General features: G+C 41.0%; 1 protein-coding gene across 1 annotated transcript in view; it reads right to left on the bottom strand.

Annotated features, from left to right (window-relative positions):
• Positions 1 to 20,234, bottom strand: part of RNF130 (ring finger protein 130) — a 37,421-nt gene extending 17,187 nt beyond the window's left edge. Inside the window, exons 1-3 of the mRNA XM_070937232.1 lie at positions 19,038 to 20,234; positions 3,706 to 3,900; positions 2,447 to 2,697 (exon numbers count right to left, since the gene is read on the bottom strand). Coding sequence (XP_070793333.1) covers positions 2,447 to 2,697; positions 3,706 to 3,900; positions 19,038 to 19,296 — 705 coding nt within the window. The 5' untranslated portion in view covers positions 19,297 to 20,234. The remainder of the gene's footprint in view (positions 1 to 2,446; positions 2,698 to 3,705; positions 3,901 to 19,037) is intronic.
• Positions 20,235 to 26,128: the final 5,894 nt, after the last annotated feature.

Raw genomic sequence — 26,128 nt, 5'->3', positions numbered from 1 at the left:
ACTTCCCTCCTGTGAAGGGAACCAGGGGGGCAAATTGTAGTCCCCAGAATCCCCTATTCCTTCAGAATTTCTTATCTTGGCTTAAAATTCCCCTCCTGCCACAGCAGTTAATTGTTATAAAGAATGCTTCAATATTTATATTTAGGCAACTAATAATGATATTGTATCCCACAAACAGTTTAAATGATAAAGCACTTTTTCTCAACCAATAGCCTGAATTTAAAAAAAAAAATTCTCCAGAACTCTAAAGAATAAGTGTAGTTCACATAGAGTAAACCAATTATATATCACTATTGTTTCTTTCTTTCCCTGCTTCTTTCTTTCCAATCTGCTAATCAATTTCCCATTATTCTCAGCTACCAAAGCCTACAGAGAATCCTCAATTTATTACCACAATTGGGACCAGAATTTCCATTGCTAAGCAAGGTGTGAGTCATATCTGATTTTATGACCTTTTTTTGCCAAGGTTGTTAAGCAAATCACTGCAATTGTTAAGTGAATCATGTGGTTGTTAAGCGCATCTGACTTCCCCATTGACTTTGCTTGTTGGAAACAGGCTGGGAAGGTTGCCAATGGGGATTACATTATCCTGGGATGCTGTTGTATAAATAGATGCTGATGATGCCAAGTGCCCAAATTTTGATCATGTGACCATGAGGATGCTGTGACTGTTGTAAGTGTGAGGACTGGCCATCAGTCACTTTTTTTCAATGCCATTGTAACTTTGAACAGTCGCTAAATGATTGCTTGTAAACTGAGGACTACCTGTATACTAGATTAAATATTAATGGCAAACAAGGGAAACATATCCATTGTGTATGGAGGGAATTGGCTAAGAGACCAAAAACATATATTTTGTGGAAAAATGAAATACCCATTTGGCCTATGCTAATGTAAACAGTTAATGTGTATTAATGTGTACTCAGTATAACATATGAATACTAATTATTGAAAAAAAATCAACACTTTTGTGTTTTTGTTTGTGTGTGTAGAGAGAGAGATCATGAATATATATTTATGTGCACATATGAAAAGTAGTAATTACATTCTAGAATGGAGCTTTCAGAACTAAAAGAGTTAGCTCACTCCTCTTCCTACCCATTTCAACATGCTCATACTCTTAGTCCAATATGTTTGTGCAGTGTATTTTTAGATGGAGTTCTATCAGTCATTTTATCTGAAATGCCTCAAAGTTGTAGCTGACACTGTAGAAATTTAATAGAGAAAAGCTGCATATACAATGGCAGATCAGTGCTTGTATATAAACATGTTTTATTATCTCTTGCAAAACTGAATGGGTGCAGCTAACTATTTTTGTTAGAATTCCAAGTTTAGACCTAGCTAATATTTGGAGACCACAAGGAAATCTTTTCAGCTGGAGTGAGAAGTAAAAAACCAAAAGAAGACCTGAGGAAACCTATGAAAACCACTTTTATATTGTTATGAAGAAAACTGCAGGGATAGTTTTATATCACAGAATTTGTTTGATGTTTGACTTGAGTTTTTAAAGTTCGACTCTAACTAAAGCAGCCATTCTAGATTCTCAGGTATCAGTGATCAAGCTCATTTCAATCGGAGATATTCACATTCAAATTAATTACAAGTACTTTAACATAGAACTATAGTTTCTCTGAGATAAAAAGAAAACTAAGCAGTACTACAAAAGAACAAAATCTTTTAATATAACTTTTATATTGCTAGCCAAAATAGTATATTTACAATGTTTTTAATGCTAGAGAAATGACAACTGCATTTCACATCTATAAAAGTAAAGATTGCATTTCAATCCAATTGATGCTAAACTATTCCTTAACAAATGGCATTATACTTTTCAGAACAATTAATTGAAACTGTTCTGTATTTAATAACGATTCTCTGTTTGTCCTTATCCCTTAAAAACATCAGCTTAAAGTCCCACTCAAACTTCCTTACAATTTAATGGGCAAATATAGGAACTTCCACTCTGAAAGTAGACTAGATGCTTTTCATAAAGAATATTTTATTGTTTTATATGCAGGATGGAGAGACACTTTTCATGAGTATGGTAATGCTATTCTTTTAAAAACCCTTTAAAAGTAGCCCATTCAGAGTGAAAGTTTTTTTTGCTGAACAACAATAATATTTAGTTACTGTGACTGAGTGCGCATCTTATATAATATTCTTACATTAACTTAATTGCAACTCCCAGGATTAATGTCATTCTTTTTACCAGAAACTAAGTTTTTTTTATGACATTAAAAACAGAATGGAAAAAATAGCTCACCTAAGCAGGAGACCTTTTAAACTTAATACATTTCCTGCCACAAAAGTATTATTTTTGTTTTATAAATTAAAAAAAAAAACTAAACATTCAGCAAAGCTCCTTTTGCATTCTTAGTATACATATTTTTTATCAAGGCATTAACACTAGATAAAACTTCAAATTCTTTATGATTAGAATGATTACCTGGTTTCGATCACGTGCACTGGTATATCTGATCTTCTGAATGAAATAAAATATTAGCCATGCTGAAGAAATTATCATCAAAACTATAAATGATACGGATACAAAGACAAGGGAGCTTCGATTAACATTTTTGCTTGGATGGCGTGTTCCCACGGCTATTGCAATTAGGACCGACATATTTTTTTCTAAGTAATTCAAGATTTCTTTAACCTTCATTTCAGTGATCATGACCGTAACAATGTCTCCAGTTCCTACAATAAACAAATAAATATATATACAGGAGAAACCATTTGAGTGATATGTTAATATACATTATGAATTTTTCCAACTATACATAATGCTATTAGAAACAAGAACTCTTATTAAATTTAGGGTCTTTAAAACATCTATAATTAGTAACATAAGAAACTAGGAAATAACCAAAATATTCTAAGTAATATATTCATATATGTCACAAGTATCTCCTTACTATAATTTGATTTCATAATGATATACGGTATATCATAACTGCTAATTATAATACCAGGAAAAGATGAAAATTAAAAAAAACATTCATCTTCTCAGTTCTAAATTCACCATTCTTTAATCCCAGCATCTTCAGGAAATAAAAATGATTAATGTCTTCCATTTCTTTCTCCAAAACATGGAGTTTACTCCAATGTAAGGCAGCACCAAAAAGAACGAATTAAATTAAAATTTGAAAATGCAAGAATTTCAAAATATTGGCTTTATGAATTTTTATGTGAATGAGACTCAGAAATTCAGGAAAACTATAAAACTGGGACAGTTAGCAGAAAAGAACTTTCATTATAGATCAAACTCTTCTTTACTGAAAAGGCTCAATGAAATAATACTTATAAATTATATACATTTATTGTAATTTATTAGTTTGTGAAGAGCCATAACAAAAATTCTCTTAAAAGCCAGAATTCAAGATCATCTGATAGTATTGACTGGAAAAAGGTTGAAGGCCAACAACAGCAGTAATTATTAACTAAGATATTTAATTATTACAAAATAAACTGACAATATAACCACAGTTAAACTTTCACTTCAAATCTACTCCATCAAGGTAAAACTGGGAGGAATGGGGACCAGGGCTACCTTGGGCATTAGTTGGCTCAGAATGACAGCCAGTAACATTTATTTATATAATTAATCACAACCTGTAGTTTTAATTAAATAAACCTTTTTAAAAGCTCCAAATAATAGATGAAATGGCCTGAGCTGAAAAGAAGGTCTAATATCTTAGCTCTTACCTTGATGAGTCATGGTAACAGGCTCATTGCCAGATACATTGTTGTAAATTACCACAGCTGAAGCATTATGTGAAGCTGCTCGCAGAATTTTTTGTTTAAATGTACAATTTCCTCGCTGTAATAGAGCAATCCACTGCTTTGTATTTGGAGGAACTTGAAACCGTGTTCGTGGATCACATCCTAAACGATCTGGAACTAAAAATATAGAATCCTGGTTTTAATTTAATTATACAATTTAAACAAAAGCCCTATAAATATACATTGATCAAGATGTATCTTTCTGCGCATGCGCAAGATGGCAGCTTCCCTGTGATCCGGGTGATCCTCGGGGGGGTGATTATGGCTCCAGGGGGCCTCTGGAGGGCTGAATTTCGACCGCTGCAGCCCTGGTCCAGCTGGAGGAGTGTTGGGGCTCTCTGTTGAGGGGTCTCCGGCCTCTTAGAGTGTCCTTGAGGCTTGCGGAGACCGTAGGACGGCGAGAGCGGCCCGAAGGAGGAGGGCGGCGGCGGATTTTCCTTGCGAAGGCGGCAGAGCCAGGATGACGGCGCCGGCGCCGCGGCGGCGGCGATGCAGCACCCTCGCTGGGATCCTCGCCAACCCAATCCGCCCTGGACATGTGCTAGGGGCGGAGGGGGGGGCGAGGTAGGGACGGGGAGGCTGGCAGCGGCGGCGACGGCGATGCTGGCGGCGTGGAAATGGCGGCCGCCGGGACAAGAAAGAAGCCGCCATAGTTTGGTGCGTGGGAGCGTCGGAGAGGTTGGCAGCCGCTCACTGGCCGTTTTGGATCTCCTGGGCGACCGTGGGGCGTTGTTTTGGCCCCTCGGTCATCCCAGAGGCCTCCATGTGGACTTATGGAGGCTGGGCGAGGTTGGGCGAGGCAAGCAGCATGGCTGCAAAGAAGATCTGGGAGGGGTAGGGGAGAGCTGGACTATGACTGAGGGGTTTTCCCCCTATGGAGTTTGTTGCCTCTGCTCTCCTTTTCGCTCTCCCCCCCCCCTGTATGTGGTGATGTCATGCTGGGTATGCCTGCTGAACAATTCATCTCCAGGTCTAGGTGCCATCTTGACCTCCCCGGAGGTAATGACGGTTATGATCTCCGCTATTTGAGCCTGCTTGGACTTTGTGGACTGACCTGATCCCATTCTTTCCCTCCATTGAATGGAGGTTTACATCTGGGGATTCAAGTCGTGGTGGAGTGGGTCTATAACTACTGTCTCAATTCCGGCCTTCTGGACGATCGTGGTTGACCAGCCGCCGTGAGAGGGGGGCTGGGTCACCCCTGCCGGATCGAAACAGCATTTTACTCCCGCCATTGCCGTGAGAGGGCACTGAGGTCTCACATGCCCCAATGGAACTCTATTGAAATCTGGCATTCCACTCCTTCTGACTGTGTTAACATCAAATTGGCCCCTGGCTATTGGCCATGAATTATCACCTCCCTTGACGTTGATGTATTCGGGGAATGACCTTCGTGCCCTGCGAGACTCCCCCCTCTCGCAGGCTTGGCCCTCTTCGTTATCGAGGGCCTATCTTGATGACGGGCGTTGGAGCCCCGAGAGATGGCATGCGGCTAAGAAGAGTTTGAGGGGTTTTTTAAGTGGGTTTTTTAGTGGGTTTTTAACAAAAATTTTAAGGGGTTCGGGGGGGATTAGGGTGGGTTCTGGGGGAAATCCACTGGGTTCAAGACCAGCCTTAGCGAAGGGCTGCGACACTAGGGACGCAGAACCGGAGGTCGGGGAGGGGGTTGGAGTTCGATTTGAAGAGGGCTGTTCCATCAGCATAGTGAGTGGGAGGGGCAGATATGGCGGAAGCTGGGGACCATATCATGTGCGGGGAATGCGCACTCGCTATCTTAGAGCGATTGCGCACTCCGGCCCCCAATGCTTTTCTTGTTCCCCAGGCTGTCCAGATTCTCAGGGCCAGAGCCTCCGGCTGATGCTGTGCAATGCCAGGTCCGTTGTTAATAAAGCCCCCCTCATTCACGATCTTATTCAGGAGGGGGAGGCGGACCTGGCGGGCATTACGGAGACCTGGTTGGGCCATGAGGGGGGAGTCCCCCTCGTGGATATATGCCCACCAGGCTTCCGTGCATTTCATCAACCGAGGGCTCAGGGCAGGGGCGGGGGGGTGGCGGTTATTATAAAGGAAGGTCTAGATCCAAGGGAGACCACTGTTCCACAGATAGCCGGATGTGAGTCCCTCTTTGTGAAGTGGGGTCATGGAGTACAGATGGGCTTGTTGGTCACGTACCTGGCTCCCTGCCACGTGGCAACGGCCCTGCCCGAGCTCCTTAACGTTATAGCCGAGGTGGCGGTGGCTACCCCCAGACTTGCCATCATGGGGGACTTTAACCTGCCATCCATCGGTGAAACGTCTGAGGTGGCTCGAGAGTTCATGGCTTCCATGACGGCCATGGACCTTACTCAGTTAATTCATGACCCCACTCACACAGGGGGACACACTCTGGACTTAGTTTTTGTCTCTGGTCAGTGGTTGAGTGGCCTTGATATAGGGGATATAGTCATCGAACCCTTGTCATGGTCTGACCACTCGCTCCTTCGACTGGACTTTCTAACCGCTGCACCCTGCCGCAGGGAGGCGGGACCGACAAGGTGGTTCCGCCCCAGGCGCCTGATGGACCCTGACAGGTTCCAGATGGAGCTTGGGCCATTTCCTGAGATTCTGGCTCATGACTCGGCGGAAGACCTGGTGGCCGCCTGGGACAGTGCGGCTGCCGGGGCCTTGGACCGAGTCGTGCCTTTGCGGCCTCTGACCCGGCACCGAACTCACCTAGCTCCTTGGTTCTCCGAGGAGCTTAGAGAGATGAAGCGCCGGAAAAGACGCCTGGAGAGTAGCTGGAGGACCAGCCGCTCCGAATCTGACCGAACACGGGTGAGGTCTCATATTAAGACCTACCTAGTGGCGATAAAAGCGGCGAAAACTAGCTATTTTGCCGCTCTTATCGCGTCATCAGATAATCGCCCAGCCGCCCTGTTTAGGGTGACCCGCTCTCTCCTCCATCTGGAAGTGCGGGATGACCCCTTGCAGGGTCGAGCTGAGGATTTTGTGCAATATCTGTATGACAAAATCGCTCAGATTCGAGAAGGGCTGGCCTCTGACTGGGTATGTCCGGACGGGATGACTGAGGCAGGTCTTGAGAGTGTTATCTGGGGGGAGTTCGATCCTGTGACTCCCGAGGACATGGACAGGATCCTGGGACGGCTGAACGCGACCACATGTTTATTGGACCCGTGTCCCTCCTGGTTGGTACTGGCCTCCCGGGAGGTGACGCGAGGCTGGCTCCAGATGATTGTTAACGCTTCTTTGGGTGAGGGGGTCCTGCCGGCCGCTTTGAAAGAAGCGGTGGTGAGGCCCCTCCTCAAGAAGCCCTCTCTGGATCCGGCTGTTTTGGCTAACTATCGTCCAGTCTCCAACCTTCGCTTCGTTGCGAAGGTTGTTGAGAGTGTGGTGGCGCAACAGCTTCCCCGGTACCTGGATGAAGCTGTCTATCTAGACCCGCTCCAGTCCGGCTTCCGGCCTGGGCACAGCACGGAAACGGCATTGGTCGCATTGGTGGATGATCTCTGGAGGGCCCGGGATAGGGGTCATTCCTCTATCCTGGTCCTGTTAGACCTCTCAGCGGCTTTTGATACCATCGACCATGGTATCATGTTGCACCGGTTGGCGGGGTTGGGGGTGGGAGGCACCGTTTTGCGGTGGTTCTCCTCCTACCTCTCCGACCGGTCGCAATCTGTGTTGACAGGGGGGCAGCGGTCGACCCCGAGGCACCTTGCTTGTGGGGTGCCACAAGGGTCGGTACTCTCGCCCCTTCTGTTCAACATTTATGTAAAGCCGCTGGGTGAGATCATCCGTGGCTTCGGGGTGGAGTTCCATCAATACGCTGATGACACCCAGCTGTATATCTCCACCCCAGGCCACCCCAATGATGCCCTTGAAGTGTTGTCCCAGTGCCTGGAGGCCGTGCGGGCCTGGATGGGGAGAAACAGGCTCCAACTCAACCCCTCCAAGACCGAGTGGCTGTGGCTTCCGGCGTCCCGATATAGCCAGCTGACGCCATCGCTGACTATTGGGGGTGAATCACTCGCCCCCACGGAGAGGGCTCGCAACTTGGGCGTCCTCCTGGACGCACGGCTGTCCTTGGAAGATCATTTGACGGCCGTGGCCAGGGGGGCTTTTTATCAGGTTCGCCTGATACGCCAGTTGCGTCCCTTTCTAGATCGGGACTCCCTACGCACAGTCACTCAGGCCCTCGTCACCTCCCGCCTGGACTACTGCAACGCTCTCTACATGGGGCTCCCCCTGGGGTGCACCCGGAGGCTCCAGCTGGTCCAGAACGCGGCCGCGCGGGGGATCATGGGGGCGACGAGGCGCTCCCACGTGACACCTCTCCTGCGCGAGCTGCACTGGCTCCCGGTGGTCTTCCGGGTGCGCTTCAAGGTGTTGGTGACCACCTTTAAAGCGCTCCATGGCTTAGGGCCGGGGTACTTACGAGACCGCCTTCTGCCACCAATAGCCTCCCACCGGCCAGTACGCTCACACAGAGTGGGCCTCCTCAGGGTGCCGTCCGCCAGGCAATGTCGGCTGGCGACCCCCAGGGGGAGAGCCTTCTCTGTGGTGGCGCCTACCCTCTGGAACACCCTCCCCCCAGAATTACGCATAATAACAGACCTCCGGATTTTTCGTCGGGCCCTAAAAACCTATTTATTCCAACAAGCTGGGCTGGCTTGACCAAATTTTTAATTTTTAAATTGATTTTAAATTGGAAATGGTTTTAATTCGGCCAAAACATTTAATTATTTTAAATAGTTTTTTTTTAGATTCACCATGTTTGTATATATGTCTTGTTTTTACCTTGGCTGTGCACCGCCCTGAGTCCTATTTTGGAGAAGGGCGGTATAAAAATTTAATTAATTAAATAAATAAATAAATAAATAAGATATTTTCTAATTAACAAATCACATCAATTAGCATAATTTACAAAAGTCAAGGAGAATGGGAGCCTGCCTTACCTCTGGGGGAGAATGTTCGAAAGGGTAGAGGCAGCAGCAGAGAAGGCTCTCTTGCTGGACCCCATCAGTTAAAATTCTTTAACTGGCAGAGGCAACAACATACCCTCCTCCCTGCCTGACCGGATGGGTCAGGCTGATGTAAAAATGGTTCCACATGTAACCTAGGCCCATACCATCTAGAGCTTTAAGGTCATAATCAATACCTTGAATTCGATCTGGCAACAAACTGGCATCCAATGCAGGCCTTAAAGCAGAGGTATTACATACACTATCTCTGGGTGTCCTAGTGGTTGTGTGGTTGCATTCTCATGTGCAACAGTCCAAATGGGAGATGTCCAGGGTGTGAGTGATAAAAAGAAGAGCTCCCTATCCAGGAAAGGGTATAACTGGTGCACAATACAAAGTTGAGCAAAGATCTTTGTATTCATGATTGACACCTGCACTCGGAGCAAGAGCTGTGAGTCTATGGCTTAACTGGGTAAGTCCGTTCCCTGAGCATCTCCACAGGGCTTGCGTCAAGCTTGGCATCCAACTGGGAATGGATCTGGGTGATTTATCTTCCAGATCCAAGGAAAATTCCTTCCTTGAATACAAACGCATCCAGAGACAGTTGGAAAAATCTTCCAAAACAGCCACAGAAGCTTGGGAAAGGGCCACGATTGCTTTAATGATTAAAAAGAGGTTCTTTCTACAATAGTATTGGATTGGATGAAAGTTCATGAGAAAATCATGGCTAAATTGAAAAATTGGGGAAAAAAATACCAGAAGGCAATGACATGAAAGTCAACTTTCTGCATAGATATCTCTGTGTAATCCACAGGAAAGCAAATTTAACCTGAAAGCAGATATACAGTACATACATCATAGTATTTTAACTAGTTCATAAAAATGGCAGAATTATTGCAATCTTCTACAACCTTCCAACTTCAGCTGAACCTTTATGTAAAACATTCCATATCATTAAATCTCTGATCTTGAGTTTGATTTGAATACTAATGAAAGATTGCATTAGCTCTTATTGAATGCAACACTGTTGTTTTTCATGTTAAGACCAATTTTCCAAGTTTAAGATTTTCCTAATTAATGGGTTTCATTGAATGTATTATTATAAGGGTTCTTGTTTGTGTTCTTTATTGTGACACCATTTTAATATCATATTTATAGTGCAATGTTTCGGCCACTTCTTATTATTATATTAAATCAGCAACAGAGTTTGTTGGTCTACAATTTAAAGAAACACAAGCTAATATTTTCTTGAAAATATATTTTGTATTCTGAAGTTAGTAATAAAGGAAATGGAAAAGCGAAAAAGAAGGAAAAATGCACTTATCATAATGATTTCAAGGTTGTAAACTAGTTTATTAAATTCAAAAAGACAAGATGAAGGACAGATTGAATGCCAAAAAACTAATGCAACATCACACCCGCAGCATCTGATATTATACCGTGGTATACTCTTGGGATATAAACTGCATGATTTTATTCATTTATACTATTTGAACTTCTGTTATTTGTGGCCTTAACTGATAAACTATCTTTAGGTTTTATAGCCTGCAATAATCCTTTTCCTCTACCATCTTACATTTGAAATCCTCAATACTGGAGTTAGCATTCATCTATTCACTGAATAAAAGGAAATCAGAAAGAAAAAGTTAATAGTGACAAAAGAAATCATAATATTCCATTATGTGAGGGCTTGGAGGAGAGTGGGCATTGCAATGGTCCAGTTCTGTTTTATTGTTAGGTTGGATTTTTTATCCCCCGATTTGAAGTTTGCTACTTTTGATTGCATGAAATCTATTAATGACTTTCACTGCAATGACACAAACAGAGGGAGCTCCAGAGTTTGGGAATAGATATCATCATGGAGAGGCAAATGATCTGTGCCTAATATCTCTTATCTTCTACCAGCAGAACTTTAGCCTAATATACATTTTATGAATCTTGGGACTACCAGGTCAGGTTTCATGCTAGAATAAAAGTTGGGATAATTACCATGTCATCTTCTTCTACTCATCTTTTTATTAGACATGCAACAAACATTAAGAAAAACAAAGCATAAATTGAGGTATGTTACTTAACTCTTAAATACTTAAAAATTACCCCAACATCAAATTACAGGTATTCTTTGACTTACGACCACAATTGAGCCCATCATTTTTGTTGCTAAACAAGGCAGTTGTTAAGCAAGTTTTGCCCCATTTTATAATCTGTTTTGCCACAATTGATAAGTGATTCATGTGGTTGTTAAGTGAATCTGGTTTCCCCCATTGACTTTGCTTGTAAAAAGCCAGCTGGGAAAGATACAAATGGTGATTACAGGACTATGGGACAGTGCAGCTGTCACAAATACAGGCCAGTTGCTAAGCACCTAAATTTTGATCATGTGACCATGGGTATGTTGCAACAGTTGTTAAGTGCCTTGGTGGCGCAGCAGACTAAAGTGCTGTTAAGTAGCACCAGCTGCCTGCAATTACTGCAAGTTCGAATCTCACCAGGCTCAAGGTTGACTCAGCCTTCCATCCTTTCAAGGTAGGTAAAATGAGGATCCGGATTGTGGGAGCAATAAGCTGACTTTGTATTAAAAAAACACTGCTTTTGGGGCGGGGGGGGGGGGGGGGGGCGAAAGCCCTACTAAGCAGGTATATACAAAAGTATGAAGGCTATTGCTTAACGCATTGTAAGCCACCCTGAGTCTCCGGAGAAGGGCGGCATATAAATCAAACCAATAAATAAATAAATAAATAAACTTGTACAGTCCCATAACAATTATTTAAGCAATCACTAGGGTATCCAAAGCATATTTCAATAGTTACTGGAAATAAGGAATACTACTATACACCTAAAGTGCCTGATTTATCAATCAGCATTTTAAGGGACATAGACAACTATGTCAGCAAATTTAATTATCAATAGTTTTCCATTACCATCTGTCATCTACGATCAGTTATTCAGAATCCATTTATAACATATATTTTTCCCAAGCTAGAGATTCTGGATATCCAAGTTGGAAAGTCTCCATGATATAATGAAAAGCAATTTAAGAGTAATTTCAAACTTCTACAAATCACCTATTTAAAAAGATGTAATCTGATGTCATTTATATCATTTTACAGAAAAGCTCAATATATACTTTTTTTTTTTTTGTTTTCCCATCAGATGCTGATTCTGTCACTTGGCCTATTTACTTCCTAAGTCTTTCTGCACAGCTATTCCTCTTAAGACCCTTAACTTTTGGAAAGATCACTCTTCTACTATCTTTCTACATGTAATCCTTGATTTATGATAGCCGTTTTAACAATCATCCAAAGTTATGATGGACTGTGCTTTATTGCCCATAAAGTCCTTCCAGCTGTCATAAAATGTTGCATCACCCCCCCCCTGCAGTTACATGATTGCAATATGGGTGCTTGGCAACCAGTTCTCACAACCAGTTACAAAGTGCCCCATAATTGTACAATCTCTGCTAGCTTCCTCAGAAAGTCAGTGGGGAAGCCGGGAGGAAAGGTTGGTGCTGCCTATCAAGAGGATTCCCTCTTATCTCTGAGGACTAATTGAAAGACCTGCCTGCTGAGTGGAGCTGAACAATTTTGGCACTGTGCAGAAACAGAGCACAGATTCTGAAGATCTGAGCTCTATTCCCACAGTCCACCTGAGCGGTAAATGCTGGAGTGTCGTAAGTGAAGGACCGGTCATAAGTCACTTTTTTTCAGTGCTATCGTAAGTTGGAATGGTCACCAAACGACTGGACGCAATTTGGGCTACCTGTGATATATCTTTCCTTGAAGCTGTACCTACTATCTCTTGCAGTGACAAAGACATTTCATGAAAACAAATATCAGAATTTTTTTTAAAATGAACTTTCCAGTGATATGTATGGCTATGAAAGTTGGGAAAAAGCAAGAGAAATGTGATACTTTATTAAGAACCTTTTAATAATGGATTTAGAGCTGATTATTAAGAGTGTTATGCCAGACATGCAGACAATGTATTGTAATAGGAAACAGCAAGGGACTATATGTCCCTTTAGAAAGGGAAAGCATAGTCAGACAACAGGACTCCTGGAGTAGAGTTTGCAATCAAAACTGCTTTGCTGAAGAGGATCTCTATTCCATTCACTTGAATGTATTATGAACTTTCTGCTTTCCTCTCAGCAAATCCACCTCATCAACATTGTCACTATCTATAAACCAACTCTCATGAGAGCAAACAAGAATAAGGAATGTTTCTATGAACCATGAATCCGGACCAGATTATTCAAACTCAATGGCTATGACAATTCTGCAACTGTCATCATTCTCAGTGACTTTAATACCAGGGTACAAACAAACAGCCACAACTGGGATAGAGTCCTTGGGCGGCATGGGGTGGGGAAACTAAACAGTAATAGTCTGCTGTTTCTAAGCACGTATGCTGAGCACAACCTGTGCATCATTAACACAATATTCAGATTTGCAAACAAATACACACTTAGCTGGATGTATCTGAGTTCCACCCACTGGCACTTACATCATAATACATCAACATGACATTAAAGACACCTCACTTCAGTCATGCTAAGCACTGAGTGCTGGACAGATCAGAGGCTGGTCCAGTGAGTCCTCAACCTGCACATAACCTTTATGCCATATGCAACCAAGGATTGTAAGAACACCATTCAACACTGGCAGACAGCAAGGATAAGTCCAATGTTTTCAAGATATACTTAATGAAAGACCCTCCAGCAATTTACCTTTTGAAGGAACCTGTTCTGAAAAGTGGATGTAGTTTAAGGATGTCATCACACAGACTGCAAAAACTGTTCTTAGACTGAAAACAGAGAGCACCAAGACTGGCTTGATGAAAATCACCATTTCAATAGCCCTCCAGACCAAGAACAAGGCCTATACAGACTGACAAATTGATCCATTATTAGTCTGTAAGACAGGTAAATTTGAAGTGCTATTCACGGTAAAGGCAGAACTATGAGAAATGCAGGATGAGTAGTGGCAAATAAAGGCTAAGTAAATGGAACACTATAGCAAACATACATGTCACTAGAGAGTTCTTCAATATCATAAAGATTCCCCCTTGCAGTTTGATGGGTGAAGCCTGCTCAAATACCAGGAAGGACTAAGGAACTAGAAGGAGTACAAAACTGTTGGACTGAGCACTTTTCCAATCTATAGGTAGACTTTTCCAACCTATAGGTAGCTCACAAGATTACAATTGGGACTGGAATCTGAGTAAAACAATCATCAAGTGAGACAGATGTCATATGACTTCTTTCTTCAATGACCGTAATCCTGGCAATTCTGGTTGCAATCATTAAGTGGATGACATCCTGGTTAAGAAGTGTAGGGGAGACCCTGGGAGGTTTGCTCTGGCGCTGAAAATGTTCCCTACAAATAGAGAGACACTCATGTGTGGTTTATATTGAACCTCCCGCAACTGCCTTAGACAGCCCATCAGCTATCAATAAATGAAAATGACATTAAGACTGTTAATAAATTGCAAAAATAAAGATTTTAATATATGAATTCAAAATTAGAAAAGTTATAAACAAAAGAATTATTTTAAATTCTTTAAAAAAACAACCTTTGGGATACAACTACTGATAGAGATTTTTTTAAAAAAAATACTACCATACTCTTTGCTTGCTTGCTTGATTTTAAAAAAATCGTATCGTAACATGGTCTGCTACATATATATGAACATTACATAAACTAAAACAATCATGAGCAACAGACTATGATAGGAAAGTACTTACTGTCCCCAATCCCTCCAAGCTGAGACATTTCCTAAATATTGTACAATTATCAATGGAATTACGTTATTACTAATTTTTAAAGTACTAAAATATATGTATTTCCCCCTGGGGTTGGTCAGAATAGTGGTCTGTTTGGGGCAGAATAGCATACACCTATTACATTTTCTCCCATGGAAAAATAGCAGCCATAAGAAGATTCATTATTAAATCATACATCACGCTGAGCTATGGTTTGCTTTAACTATTAGTTTACTAAACAGAGTTATTACTAATAATGAGTCACGTGTATATGTTGTATTTCTAATTTTATGATTGATTCTTCACCACTTTATGGTTGCTTCTGCTTTAAGATGAGAAATCTGCTGGATCATTTCAATGATTTATCTAGCATTCTAGATATCATTGACCAACTAAATTTTATTTAGTAAGTTCATATAAAAAGAAAGGTGGAAGCCTTTTTCATTTCGCTCTTTAGCAGTTGGTAGTTAAGGTATGTTATTGTGATTCAGAAAAAGTAAACCTCCAAGACTCCTGGCCACCATCACTCTAAACCTCTATGAAGTAATCCTGTTCCCTTTTAAATCCTCAATTAATTGACAATGCAATCAAACATTTACCTTTGTAAAGAATTTAAGATTTGTCTGTCCCTACATTTAAATAGATGACTTAAATTCTAAGACTGAGAGGGACAAAAAAGTAATATTTGTCATATTTTTTCATACCATGTATAACTTAATATGACTCATCAGAGATTTATATAAGGACTATATTGGTAGCTTTATGTTCACTTCCCTACCCATTAATTCAAAGCATGACATTTATCTTTTTAAAATACCAACTATATACTGAGTTGACATTTTCACTGAATTTCCCATTGTGACTCTATGATCAGTCCTGTCATTATCAGCACAATTCCCATTAACGTATATGGAACCTCTAGGGTTTCTGCTGCCAATGTGCATCATTTGGCATGTGCTTATATTAAATTGCATTTGCCATTTTTAAACCCATTCACTTTAAGCCTTTATGGAATTGTCAGAGGCCTAGATAAGGAACAAAAACAAAGCAGAAATAATTGAGGAACCCACAAACAAAACATTATTTCATCTCATGAAGCCAACAAGCCATAGTTTCAAATTACAGTTTACTGCCCTAAAATTCTCACTTATTCACAGGCCCCATTAGCACATTATCCTGCCAAAATCCCATGCCACTTTATGGTATAAACAACTAAGGATGCTATCCATTCTACAGTAGCAAATATACCAGCAACAAAACAGTCAATTTGTCCCCCCACCACTCCACAGACTTCCCATTCCCTCCTCACACAACTCTTTTCTGGAGACTTGAAAGGTTCTCTAGAGCAGATTTAGCACACAGAATATAGAACCATAGGGCTGGATGGGACTCAGAAGTCTTTTAATCCAATCTCCTGCTCAAGGCAACAGACCTTATACCATCCCGGTCAAATGGTTGTCCATTCTATTTTTTTAAAACCTTCAGTGATGGATCACTCACAACTCCAGGAGACAAGCTTTTTGTTCTCATCAGAAAATTTCTCCTTACTTCAAGGTCTCTTTTAACAAATGCCCACCCATTTACTTCTTATCCTGCTCTCTGGTGCTTTGAAGAATAGGTCAATCCTCACTTCTCTGAGGCAGCCCCTCTAGTACTGGAAGAGAGTTATCATCCCCTTCCCCCAACCTTTCTTTGATTGGCTAGACATTCTCTCAATCTTTAATCACACAATTTAGCCTCCAGATCCTTTATCATCTTTGTTCCTCTTTTCTGCACTCTTTCTAGGGTCTCAGACCTCAGTACAAGAGAGAAGCTGGCTGCTTTGTACAAGGGGATGTTTGCTTATGTGCAGTGAGTGTTACAAGAGAGTGTAAAGACTTTGCCATCATGACCTACTTCAGAAGAGACTGCACTGAAGCATAATTCCAGTTCTCTTTCCTGTTACACTGGATTGGAGAAAGACTACTGATTTTGTCACAACTCGATTAACTGAAAATTCTCTGTTCCCCTTCCTGCCCCCCCCATTTGATGTCTCTTGATAATTATCATATTCCAAATGGTCTAGATTTACCATATCATAGAAATCTTCTGAAGATCATGGCAAATAAAATTTAAGAATACGCAACAGCATTTCTTTGCACCATACATTAGCATTTCAAAACATTCTCTAGCTATTTCAGTTTTGACAACATGAAAACTTTACTTTTAATTCTTTGCAATTAACAGCTGTTTTATGAAGCAATAATTGATTTACATGATATGGTATTTTAAGACACTTTGAATACTGAATCCAAAAGTGCCCCAAATGCATATTTCCAGCCAATTTAAAATACAAAAAATAATATACCTAATATTGAAAAAAAAAACCCAAAGACTCAAAAGAATAGGAAATGAAACTGAAGTTCAAGGCAATTAAGATTTTGCTACCTATATCAAATGTGTGTATATTTATGTTTGTGTGTAAATAAAATCACCAGGCTAGAAAGGTAAGCCAGTTTTGTCTAGTGGTTGTGGCACCAGGCTAGAAAACGAAAGTCCATGAGTTCTAGTCTTGCCATAGCCATGAAAACCAGCTGGGTGACCTTGGGTGAGACATTCTCTTTCAGCCAACTCATCTCACAGGATACTGTTGTGAGGAAAATAGGAGGACAAAGGTATATCGGATATGTTCATCATATTAAGTTATTTGTAAAAATAATAAGGAGCCTGGATAGCTCAACAGACAGAGCTCTGCAATTTAACACCAGCTGTCTGCAATTAAAGTAAGATCGAATCTCGCCAGGCTCAAGGTTGACTCAGCCTTCCATCCTTTCTAAGGTAGGTAAATTGAGGACCCAGTTTGTGGGGGCAATAAGCTGACTTTGTATAAATATACAAAAGGATGAAGGCTATTGCTTAACGCATTGTAAGCCGCCCTGAGTCTCCGGAGAAGGGCGGCATATAAATCAAATAAAAAAAATAAAAAAAATAAAGACAGGATACAAATAAATAAATGTAAATATAAACTTATTTTTCAAATTAGCTCTGAAACAACACACAGTAGAACTTTATGGCACTTTCTCATCCTTCAAGGAAAAAAATTACCAATACACGCAAATACTTTCACTTTCAAAACATAGATTCTACAATACATTTTTACTTTGGTTTCTCACATTTTCCTTCAACTCATATTAGAAAAAAGAATAAACAACTTCTAAATAAATATGTCAACTTATATTTTTTTCTTGTGTATGAGGATTCTTAAGCATTTTTACAAGCAAGCTAAATAAAATTCCAGGATAATTGAAAGTAATTTAATCATTACTATTTCTAGAGGCAGTCAAGAAATATATGGATGTGTTGAATATTATACAAAGTTTGTGTTATTGAAAACATTAATTTTACGTATTTGATTTATATCCTACTCTTCTTTTCAAACAAGTTGGCCCAATTTCTTACCTTCAAAAATGACAATACAAGTTTGAAATTCTAAATACAATTGATATTTTATTTAGATCAACTTATGAAAGATTCTATGCACACCACTCATCCCTACATACATTTTAATGCTATGCTCTTCAAAATCATGACATTCAGCAGCAACTTTTTTCAACAGCCAATTTGATTCTATGGTTTTATTTTTTTAAAAGAAGCTTACCTAAAAATGCTCTTCAATGACCTTGAATACTCACTAAAATTCATTCCATACTTTCTATGAAAACAAATCAAGATTTTTCTAAGAAGCAATTTAATAGGAAGCTATTATTTATTCCTCTGGTTGATAACATTACCAATAAAATGCACCATTGTAAGCCTTCATTGTTTATTTATTGACTTTTATCCCGCCCTTTATTACTTTATAAGTAACTCTAGGCAGCAAACATACCTAATACTCCTTCCTCCTCCTATTTTCTCCACAGTAACACTGTGAGGTAGATTGGACTGAGTGAGTGACTGGTTGAAAGTCACCCAACCAGCTTTCATGCCTAAAATGTGACTAGAACTCACAGTCTCCTGATTTCTAGGCCAGCACCTTAACCATTACACCAAACTGGCTCTCAAGAATCATGATTTTCATGATTCATGCTTTTATGATTCCAACACAACTATGGTATAGGGGGTTGGACTAGAAGACCTCCAAGGTCCCTTCCAACTCCTGTCCTGTCCTGTCTAGATCTATTCTTATGATACACTATTCCATGTATTTATTAAACATTTATATGGTCGCTGAATTCACACACAGGTGACTCTGGTGGCTTACAGCATTAAACACCACAACATATAAACTATAAATGTGGCTTTATATGTACATTTCTATTAATTTTATACATAATGTACACATAGATATTATCCAAATTTACCTTAGTCAGCTTCAAAATACTTCAGCTTCATTATAGTAGATTACTTAAATAAGGATATGTAAAAATGCATCCTGAACTCTTGGATTCTGGAATGAAGAGAGACTTCTGCACATACTTTTAATCAAAATGAACTGCTCCGAACTGCAGCACATAGTAACATAGCACATAGAAGGAAAAGCTACAAAAAAGACTTACCTCCATTGATTGGCAAAGGTGCCAGAAGTAGGCCTTTGACACCTATTTTGGGGGAAGTTTGTCCATAGCGTGCACGTTCAAGTGTTATTGAAGCAGATGTTGAACGATCAGGATTCAACACAGTGACATTTATGAGAGCTGTATAATATATTAGATTGGAATTATCTGCACTAGCTCGGAGAGGGTAACAGTTAAACAGGACCAAAATGGGCACAGAGGACAAGTAGCTCCAGTAAGGCAAAATCCACTTCAGAATCATTTTCAGCTCTTAAAAAAATCGCTATTTTATTGTTAAAAATCCTTCTGGACGAGATGCTCGTGTTTATTACAGGCACCTAGTCATATCAATCTGCTCCACAATCAAAAGAAGCCAAAAAGTAATCTCGTATATCTCTCCATCCAGTCACCCCACTTCAATACTGTTCGAAAAGACTTAAAATGGTGGGAGAGTGAAGAAAAAAAAAATTGCCACGGTTAGAGAAAAAAAAAAAAAAAAGAGGAAACAAATCACATCCAATAAACCCGGACCTGTTCTAATCTAAGCGATACGCCTGAGGCTATGCAGCCAGTTTATTCACGGGCAGAGAGGAGAAATATTCGTATCCCGCCGTTTGGAGCCAAGGCCAAGCAGTCTTTCCCTTTGGGTGGCCCAAAAGAGCTCCCCACCACCACCACCTCCGGCCTGCCTGGGTGCCTCTCTTGGGGCTTCCCCAGAATCGCAGTCCCGTCAAGCCCGGGGCAAAGAAGCGCAGCCGATGGCAACAGCTCCTCGGACAGAGCTTTGTTTTTTTCTGGGAAGGGGAAAACGGGCGGCGGGAGAGAGAAGCAGGAGAAGAACACGGAGGGAAGGACGGGGGCCACTAGGCTTTAGCGACGCCGTTCTGCTCGAAGAACGACGGTCGTCGTTGAGGCCGCCACCTCCTCCTCCAGGTTGCTGCAATCCCCGAGCGAGAGGCCGTTGAACGTCGCTTTCTCGATCGCCCCTGAGGCTTCGCAGCCGCCGGTCAACCTCAGGCTTCTGACTGGGTCCCGAGGCGGAGCCCTTCCACGCACGTAGCCTCCACAGACCTTTCCCAACGGCAGGCGAGAGTCCGCAACGGAGGAAGGAGCGGGAGCTCCATGAAGCCCTCAGCCCCACTGCTCCGGACCCTGCCCTTTGTTCGTCCCGGGCGCCCCGAAGCTACAGGCAGGTTATTAGCGCGCGCGGCCCCACCCACCCACCAACCAAAGCAACCGTCGGCCTCTCCTTTCCCTCTCAAACCGACAGCGCTCCTCCGCGCTCGCCAACACACTTTCTTACGGCCGAACCGCCAGCCGCCGACTGTTCGGTTGGGGTGTCGCGCCCGGTGCGCAGGCGCACTGCACCAACCCGACTCTTCACCTCCCCCTTCGATGAGGAAGTGGGATTGAAGTCACGCCCCCTCCCCCCACCACCCCGAAGGGGAGAGAGGCGGGGGAGGGAGAGACCCCCGAAGGGTCCAGGAGGAGGAGGAGGAGGAGGAAGAGTTGGGAGATGCTGCGCGGGAGCTTCTGTAAGAAAGCGAGGTAGGGTAAGCCTACCGATGTAGACAGGTTATTGCTTTTGGTGACCCCTGTAATGTTGGTGATGACTGCGGCCGGATGGAGGATGCAGTCCAAGAATGTATGGAAGTATACATTGCCCTTCCCTCTCTCTCTCTCTCTCTTTCTCTCTCTCCCTCCCTCCCTCTCTCTCTGCCCTCCCCCCTCACCGCAGCTAATTCTCCCGGCTGAAGTGCAGGTACTCCTCGACTTATGACTACAATTGAGACCAAAATTTATGTTGTTAAGTGAGACATTTGTTAAGAGAGCTTTGCCCCATTGTACCACCTTTCTTGCCTCGGAATGGAACGGAACGGAACGGAACAGAATTCTTTATTGGACAGTGTGATTGGACACACAAGGAATTTATCTTTGGTGCATATGCTCTCAGTGTACATAAAAAGACAAGATACACTTGTCAAGAATCACAAGGCACAACACCCAGTGACAATCATATGGTACAATAATCAATCGAATCATACTAGGAAATAATCAATATTTCCTAGTAAGAGTCAATAATCAATATGATTCAATAATAAGTGAATCACTGCAGTTGATAAGTTAGTAAGTGTCTATGGAGATTCTCAGTCTTCCAGGTCATGGTTGTCCCAAAGATGGTTTTTCAAGAGGCAACTGGACTTTCTGGATTTTCTTTGAAGATGTTTCACTTCTCATTCAAGAATCTTCTTCAGCTCTAGGAATCTAAGAATCAGAGCTGAAGAAGCTTCTTGGATGATAAGTGAAACGTCTTCAAAGAAAAACCAGAAAGTCCAGTTACCTCCTGAAAAACCACCTTTGGGACCGGTTGTTAAGTGGATCTGGCTTCCCCATTGACTTTGCTCATCAGAAAATCCCCAAAATTGATCTCATGACTCTGGGACACTTGAACCGTCATAAATATGAGTCAGTTGCCAAGCATCTGAATTTTGATCATATGATTATGGGGATGCTGCAAAGGTTGTAACTCTGAAAAATGGTCATAAGTCACTTTTTTCAGTGCCATTGTAACTTTGAACTGTCACTAAATGAACTGTTGTAAATCGAGGACTACCTGTAATTCCTTGCCTTAGATGAGTCCTTGATCAAACTCACACAATGCAGTTTTAAACCAAGCAGACAGCAACAATAACTTTTTTAGGATTTGTAGGCATCACAACTTACCCCTTGTGATTAATGACCATTTCTATAAACTGTTGGTAAAGAAGATTATTCTTTAGGTATGTACTTTTTGATTCTGACTGAGGAGGTGAGGGCTCTCATGGTAGCAAATACTGCTTCAGCCCAAGGTATTAATGTCTTTTTTGGCTCTTACATTTTTAGTCCTTGAGAAAGGCAGAATAAATGCTGGGAGGAGTGGGGGAAGCAGTAAATATATAACTTTTTGCACATCGTATGGCTCATTGAGCAAATCATGGCTGTTTCTTACATATATTCTACTGTAGTGTTGGTATGTACCGTATTCATATTGTATGAATGGACGACACTTGAAGTACTGTATACCTGTTTTCAGTGTTCTTTGAAGAACATAAATATTTCCAGAGTCCTAGTGGCAAGTGGAAGGCTCCAACATTATAAGCGATGATTAATCTTCAGTAGCTTGCTTAAATCTTTCTTTCAGAGAGTTGTTGCAATTGTGATACACTTTATTGCTAGTGTGAGGCAGCTAAACGAAAATCATATTGTATTGATTTAATTTTCCCTTAATGAAGGCCACATTTCTCTTCCCTGTGAAGCTTTACAGTGTGACATTTCATAGTAGATATTGACCCTGCACAGCCCACTAAAAATAGGCAGTTTGTGGCTGCGTAAATTCTCAGAAATGATGTTCATGTAAAACACTGTGGAAATATCAGTATAATTCAGGAACCATTTCTGAGCCAGTAGTCAAACATTCTGCTTTCACAGCATATCCTTCTCCTCACAACTTGGGACATACTGGGTGACAACCCAATAATTCCACTTTCTAAGCATTTTTTGAAACTTGTCATAATTCCTTTCACTAAAAAAGGGGCAGCACAATGACATATGTTTCCAAGGAATGTAACTGTTTCGCCATAACTAGATTGTAGACAGTTGCTTCATTTTATGGGCACTTTGTCTGATGCTTTTTAAGACAAATATGGAGTGTTAGGAATGTTCGCTGGCTTGAGTTGACTAAATATATAAAAAAAGGCAAGATAAAAATACAAATAATAATTCATCATGGCTATTAAATTCTGTTCATACCTGCATTTCTGGATTCTTTTTTCGTGGGAATCTCAAGTTTGCATTTTTATATGAAAATTAAAACAGACTTGTTAATTTACAAATAAACCTCTCCACTTACATGAACCTCCCCTGACCATATCTGAATTCAATATTGGTTTGTAAAATAAAATGTTTTTTATTTTATTTTATTTTATTTTATTTTTATTTAAGAGCCATAGCACTTCATAGTGCCTGAACTATACAACATTTTCCACCAGTTTTAAATAAGCCACATAGTCCAATGCACAAATACAGTAATTTTCACACTCATTTCAGAAGAAGTAAGCTTTAAGACACCTCTTTCTTGCTGCTATACTGGACAGAATATCCCATTAAAATTGAAATTAAAAAGCCGGGCAAAAGAACATTGAAAGGATGCAGTCTAGTTTTTGTTCATAACTGGAAGTTTTTAAATTTAAAATTAATTTAAGTACGTAAGAACTATTTATCACAGTATTGTTTTCAGGGTGCATTCTTTTTTAGGATATGTAGGAAACTCTTTTTGTTTCAAAGACCAGATTGGCTCTGGATTAATGTGTTTGTAGCCACATAACATCACCAGGTAGGCAGATATGTAGCCCTTGATGTTCTCGTCTAGACAACAACACAGATATTCTCCTGAAAATACTCTGTCACCAACATCTATGGAAGTGATTTTAAAGCCTAATTTTAGAAGAAAATTGGGGGGTCGTCTTGATTCAAAGCCTCCACTATCTACCAATCATAGTTTTTAAGTACCTTCATTGACATCAATATATGATATTTTGAAGCAAGAGGCAAATGCTTTAAGAGATGTTGCAGTGTTAAAGAGGAGACAATTAGTTCTTCTAAGAGCTTTTCTCTTCTCTAATCTCTGGGGAATGACTGGGCCAAAAGCCTTGAGAGATGTTCTCCCCCAACAAAGGAGATGCAGATGACTGAGCAGATCCAGATTCTTGAATTTGCTCTACTCAGTAGAAGCAATTGCCTTGAAAATGTGTAATCAAGCATTAAATCCCCTATACTATCATCACACGGAGTATATTTTTAAAAATTTTATAGAGTTGGAGAAAAGCTCTTGTCTTTGAAATGTTTATTGTTCCCAGACCTGCAAAGGGAAATCCTTGCAATGAATCATGTGGGGTGAATGGAGATCTCCATAGTCTTAAGTTTCCATGCCGGCCTGAAATAATGATAGATAATCTGTCATCATGAAAAATGGACATTTAAAGCAATTGAAATATTTATGGATTTATGAAAAATAATTTTCCCTTTAGCATGCCAACATCTTTCACTGCTTTTTCTGGTCCCATTCCTTGACAATTGAATTTGCTCTTAGAAGGAATGGTTAGTTAGTTTGTGATTGGAACTAAGAGGAATGTGTCACCTTCTTTTATTATTTTTTGCCATATAAAAATTTGCAAGATGCCCTAGATGTGGATGAAAGTGTATATGTATGCATAATTACTATCATAATTATATTTCCTTCCAAAAGAATCAAAACCTCAGATTAGTCTGCCAAGCCATCCTTTAGCAAGTTCTGATGAGCAGTTACAGAATGTCAAGCTGCATTTGTACAAAGTAAAGCATTTCCTTTTGATTAACTTTGGTTATTCAAAGGTAAATGCTCGTGTAGAAAAACAAAAAAAAACTATCAAGAGGTGGGGGCGCCCATGTTTAAAATCTCAGTTATAAAACCTACTGTGTATCTTATGTTATTTCTCAATTCAACTTCACAAATAGAAATAAGTGTTATCGTTTGTCATGGAACCACCCCCAGACCCTTCTTCGAATGCAAGTTCAGAGGAGGAGGGTGAATTTCAGTCTGTAGAGGAAGCACGAAACCAAATATTGATCAGGAATGGGGCTCAGAGAGTGGCCAAGAGGTTTTCATTGAGACTTCAGATCACCCGCAATCAGTGGTAAAATTCAAATTTTTTTACTACCGGTTCTGTGGGCGTGGCAGGGGAAGGATACTGCAAAATCCCCATTCCCTCCCCACTCCTGGGGGAAGGATATTGCAAAATCTCCATTCCCACCCCACTCTGGGACCAGCCAGAGGTGGTATTTGCCAGTTCTCCAAACTACTCAAAATTTCCGCTACTTGTTCTCCAGAACCTGTCAGAACCTGCTGGATTTCATCCCTGCCCGCAATTGAACACAGAACCCCAATTTACTGTGTTGGAGCAGGCGAAGCAACACTATCATCAAAACTTAATACTCACTAAAACCTAGTCCTCAAGGAGCTTTTTTTTGGAAGACCAAGAGGGTAAGAACATGCAGGTTTTGGGGAAGGGTAGGTGCCACTATCCACAAGGAGTACTATTTAGGTCACGCTATATCCAGCATTTAAGGAAAGTGACCTGAAGCCAGTGGTGGGTTTCAAATTTTTTTACTACCGGTTCTGTGGGTGTGGCTTGGTGGGCGTGGCATGGTGGGCATGGCAGGGGAAGGATACTATAAAATCTCCATTCTACAAAAATCCCCATTTCCTCCTGATCAGCTGGGACTTGGGAGGCAGAAAATAGATGGGGGTGGAGCCAGTCAGAATTTTTACTACTGGTTGTCCGAACTACTCAAAATTTCCGCTACTGGTTCTCCAGAACTGGTCAGAACCTGCTGAAACCCATCTCTGCCTGAAGCTGGATTCTGGAGCAGTTGTAGCTTCCAGGTAGTTTTCAACAGCTATACCATCTTCAATACCTTCTTGTAATTCAACCGTGACCATGACATGAATGATTGTGCAAGGCCTCCTGATCCAGGAATGGTCACAACTGGTGTAGAAGATAAAATTGTGCAGCGTCCCTCTTCAACACTATTGCCATCTATTACAAACTGGGAGTGTGACCTATCCAGAACTAACAGTGATATATTTCTTACTTTATTATTTTTTTTTTAAATTTTTTATTGAAAATTATTAAAAAATACAGAAAAAAATATAATAATATGGATAGAATTGCAGAGAGTAATATAATACATATAGAGTTTTAAAGTATCAATTTTCGCCTGGAGAAAGTACAAACTTCCATTAAGCTAACTCATTAAAAGAAAGGAAGGTTTAACCAGAAAAAAAATTCTCAATCGTCATGCAGTATTCCTGGAAGTATTTACCCACGTTCACATTAAGGTTAATATTTTCGTTCTTCTTAAGATTTCTTTTTTGCAGCCAAGCATACCATCTGTCCCAGCTCCTATATAACCCCGATTCTTGTCTATCTCGCAAAAGTCCAGTAAGCTTGTCTGCTTCTGCACAGTCCATGATCTTTGCAATTAACGTAGCCTCCGATGGGATATTTTTGGATTTC

Source organism: Pituophis catenifer, unplaced genomic scaffold, assembly GCF_029215685.1.
Source record: "Pituophis catenifer annectens isolate HBS135680 unplaced genomic scaffold, rPitCat1.0.hap2 SCAF_2, whole genome shotgun sequence".
In the NCBI taxonomy this organism is placed as follows: domain Eukaryota; kingdom Metazoa; phylum Chordata; class Lepidosauria; order Squamata; family Colubridae; genus Pituophis; species Pituophis catenifer.
This window is presented reverse-complemented; position numbering and strand designations above follow the sequence as displayed.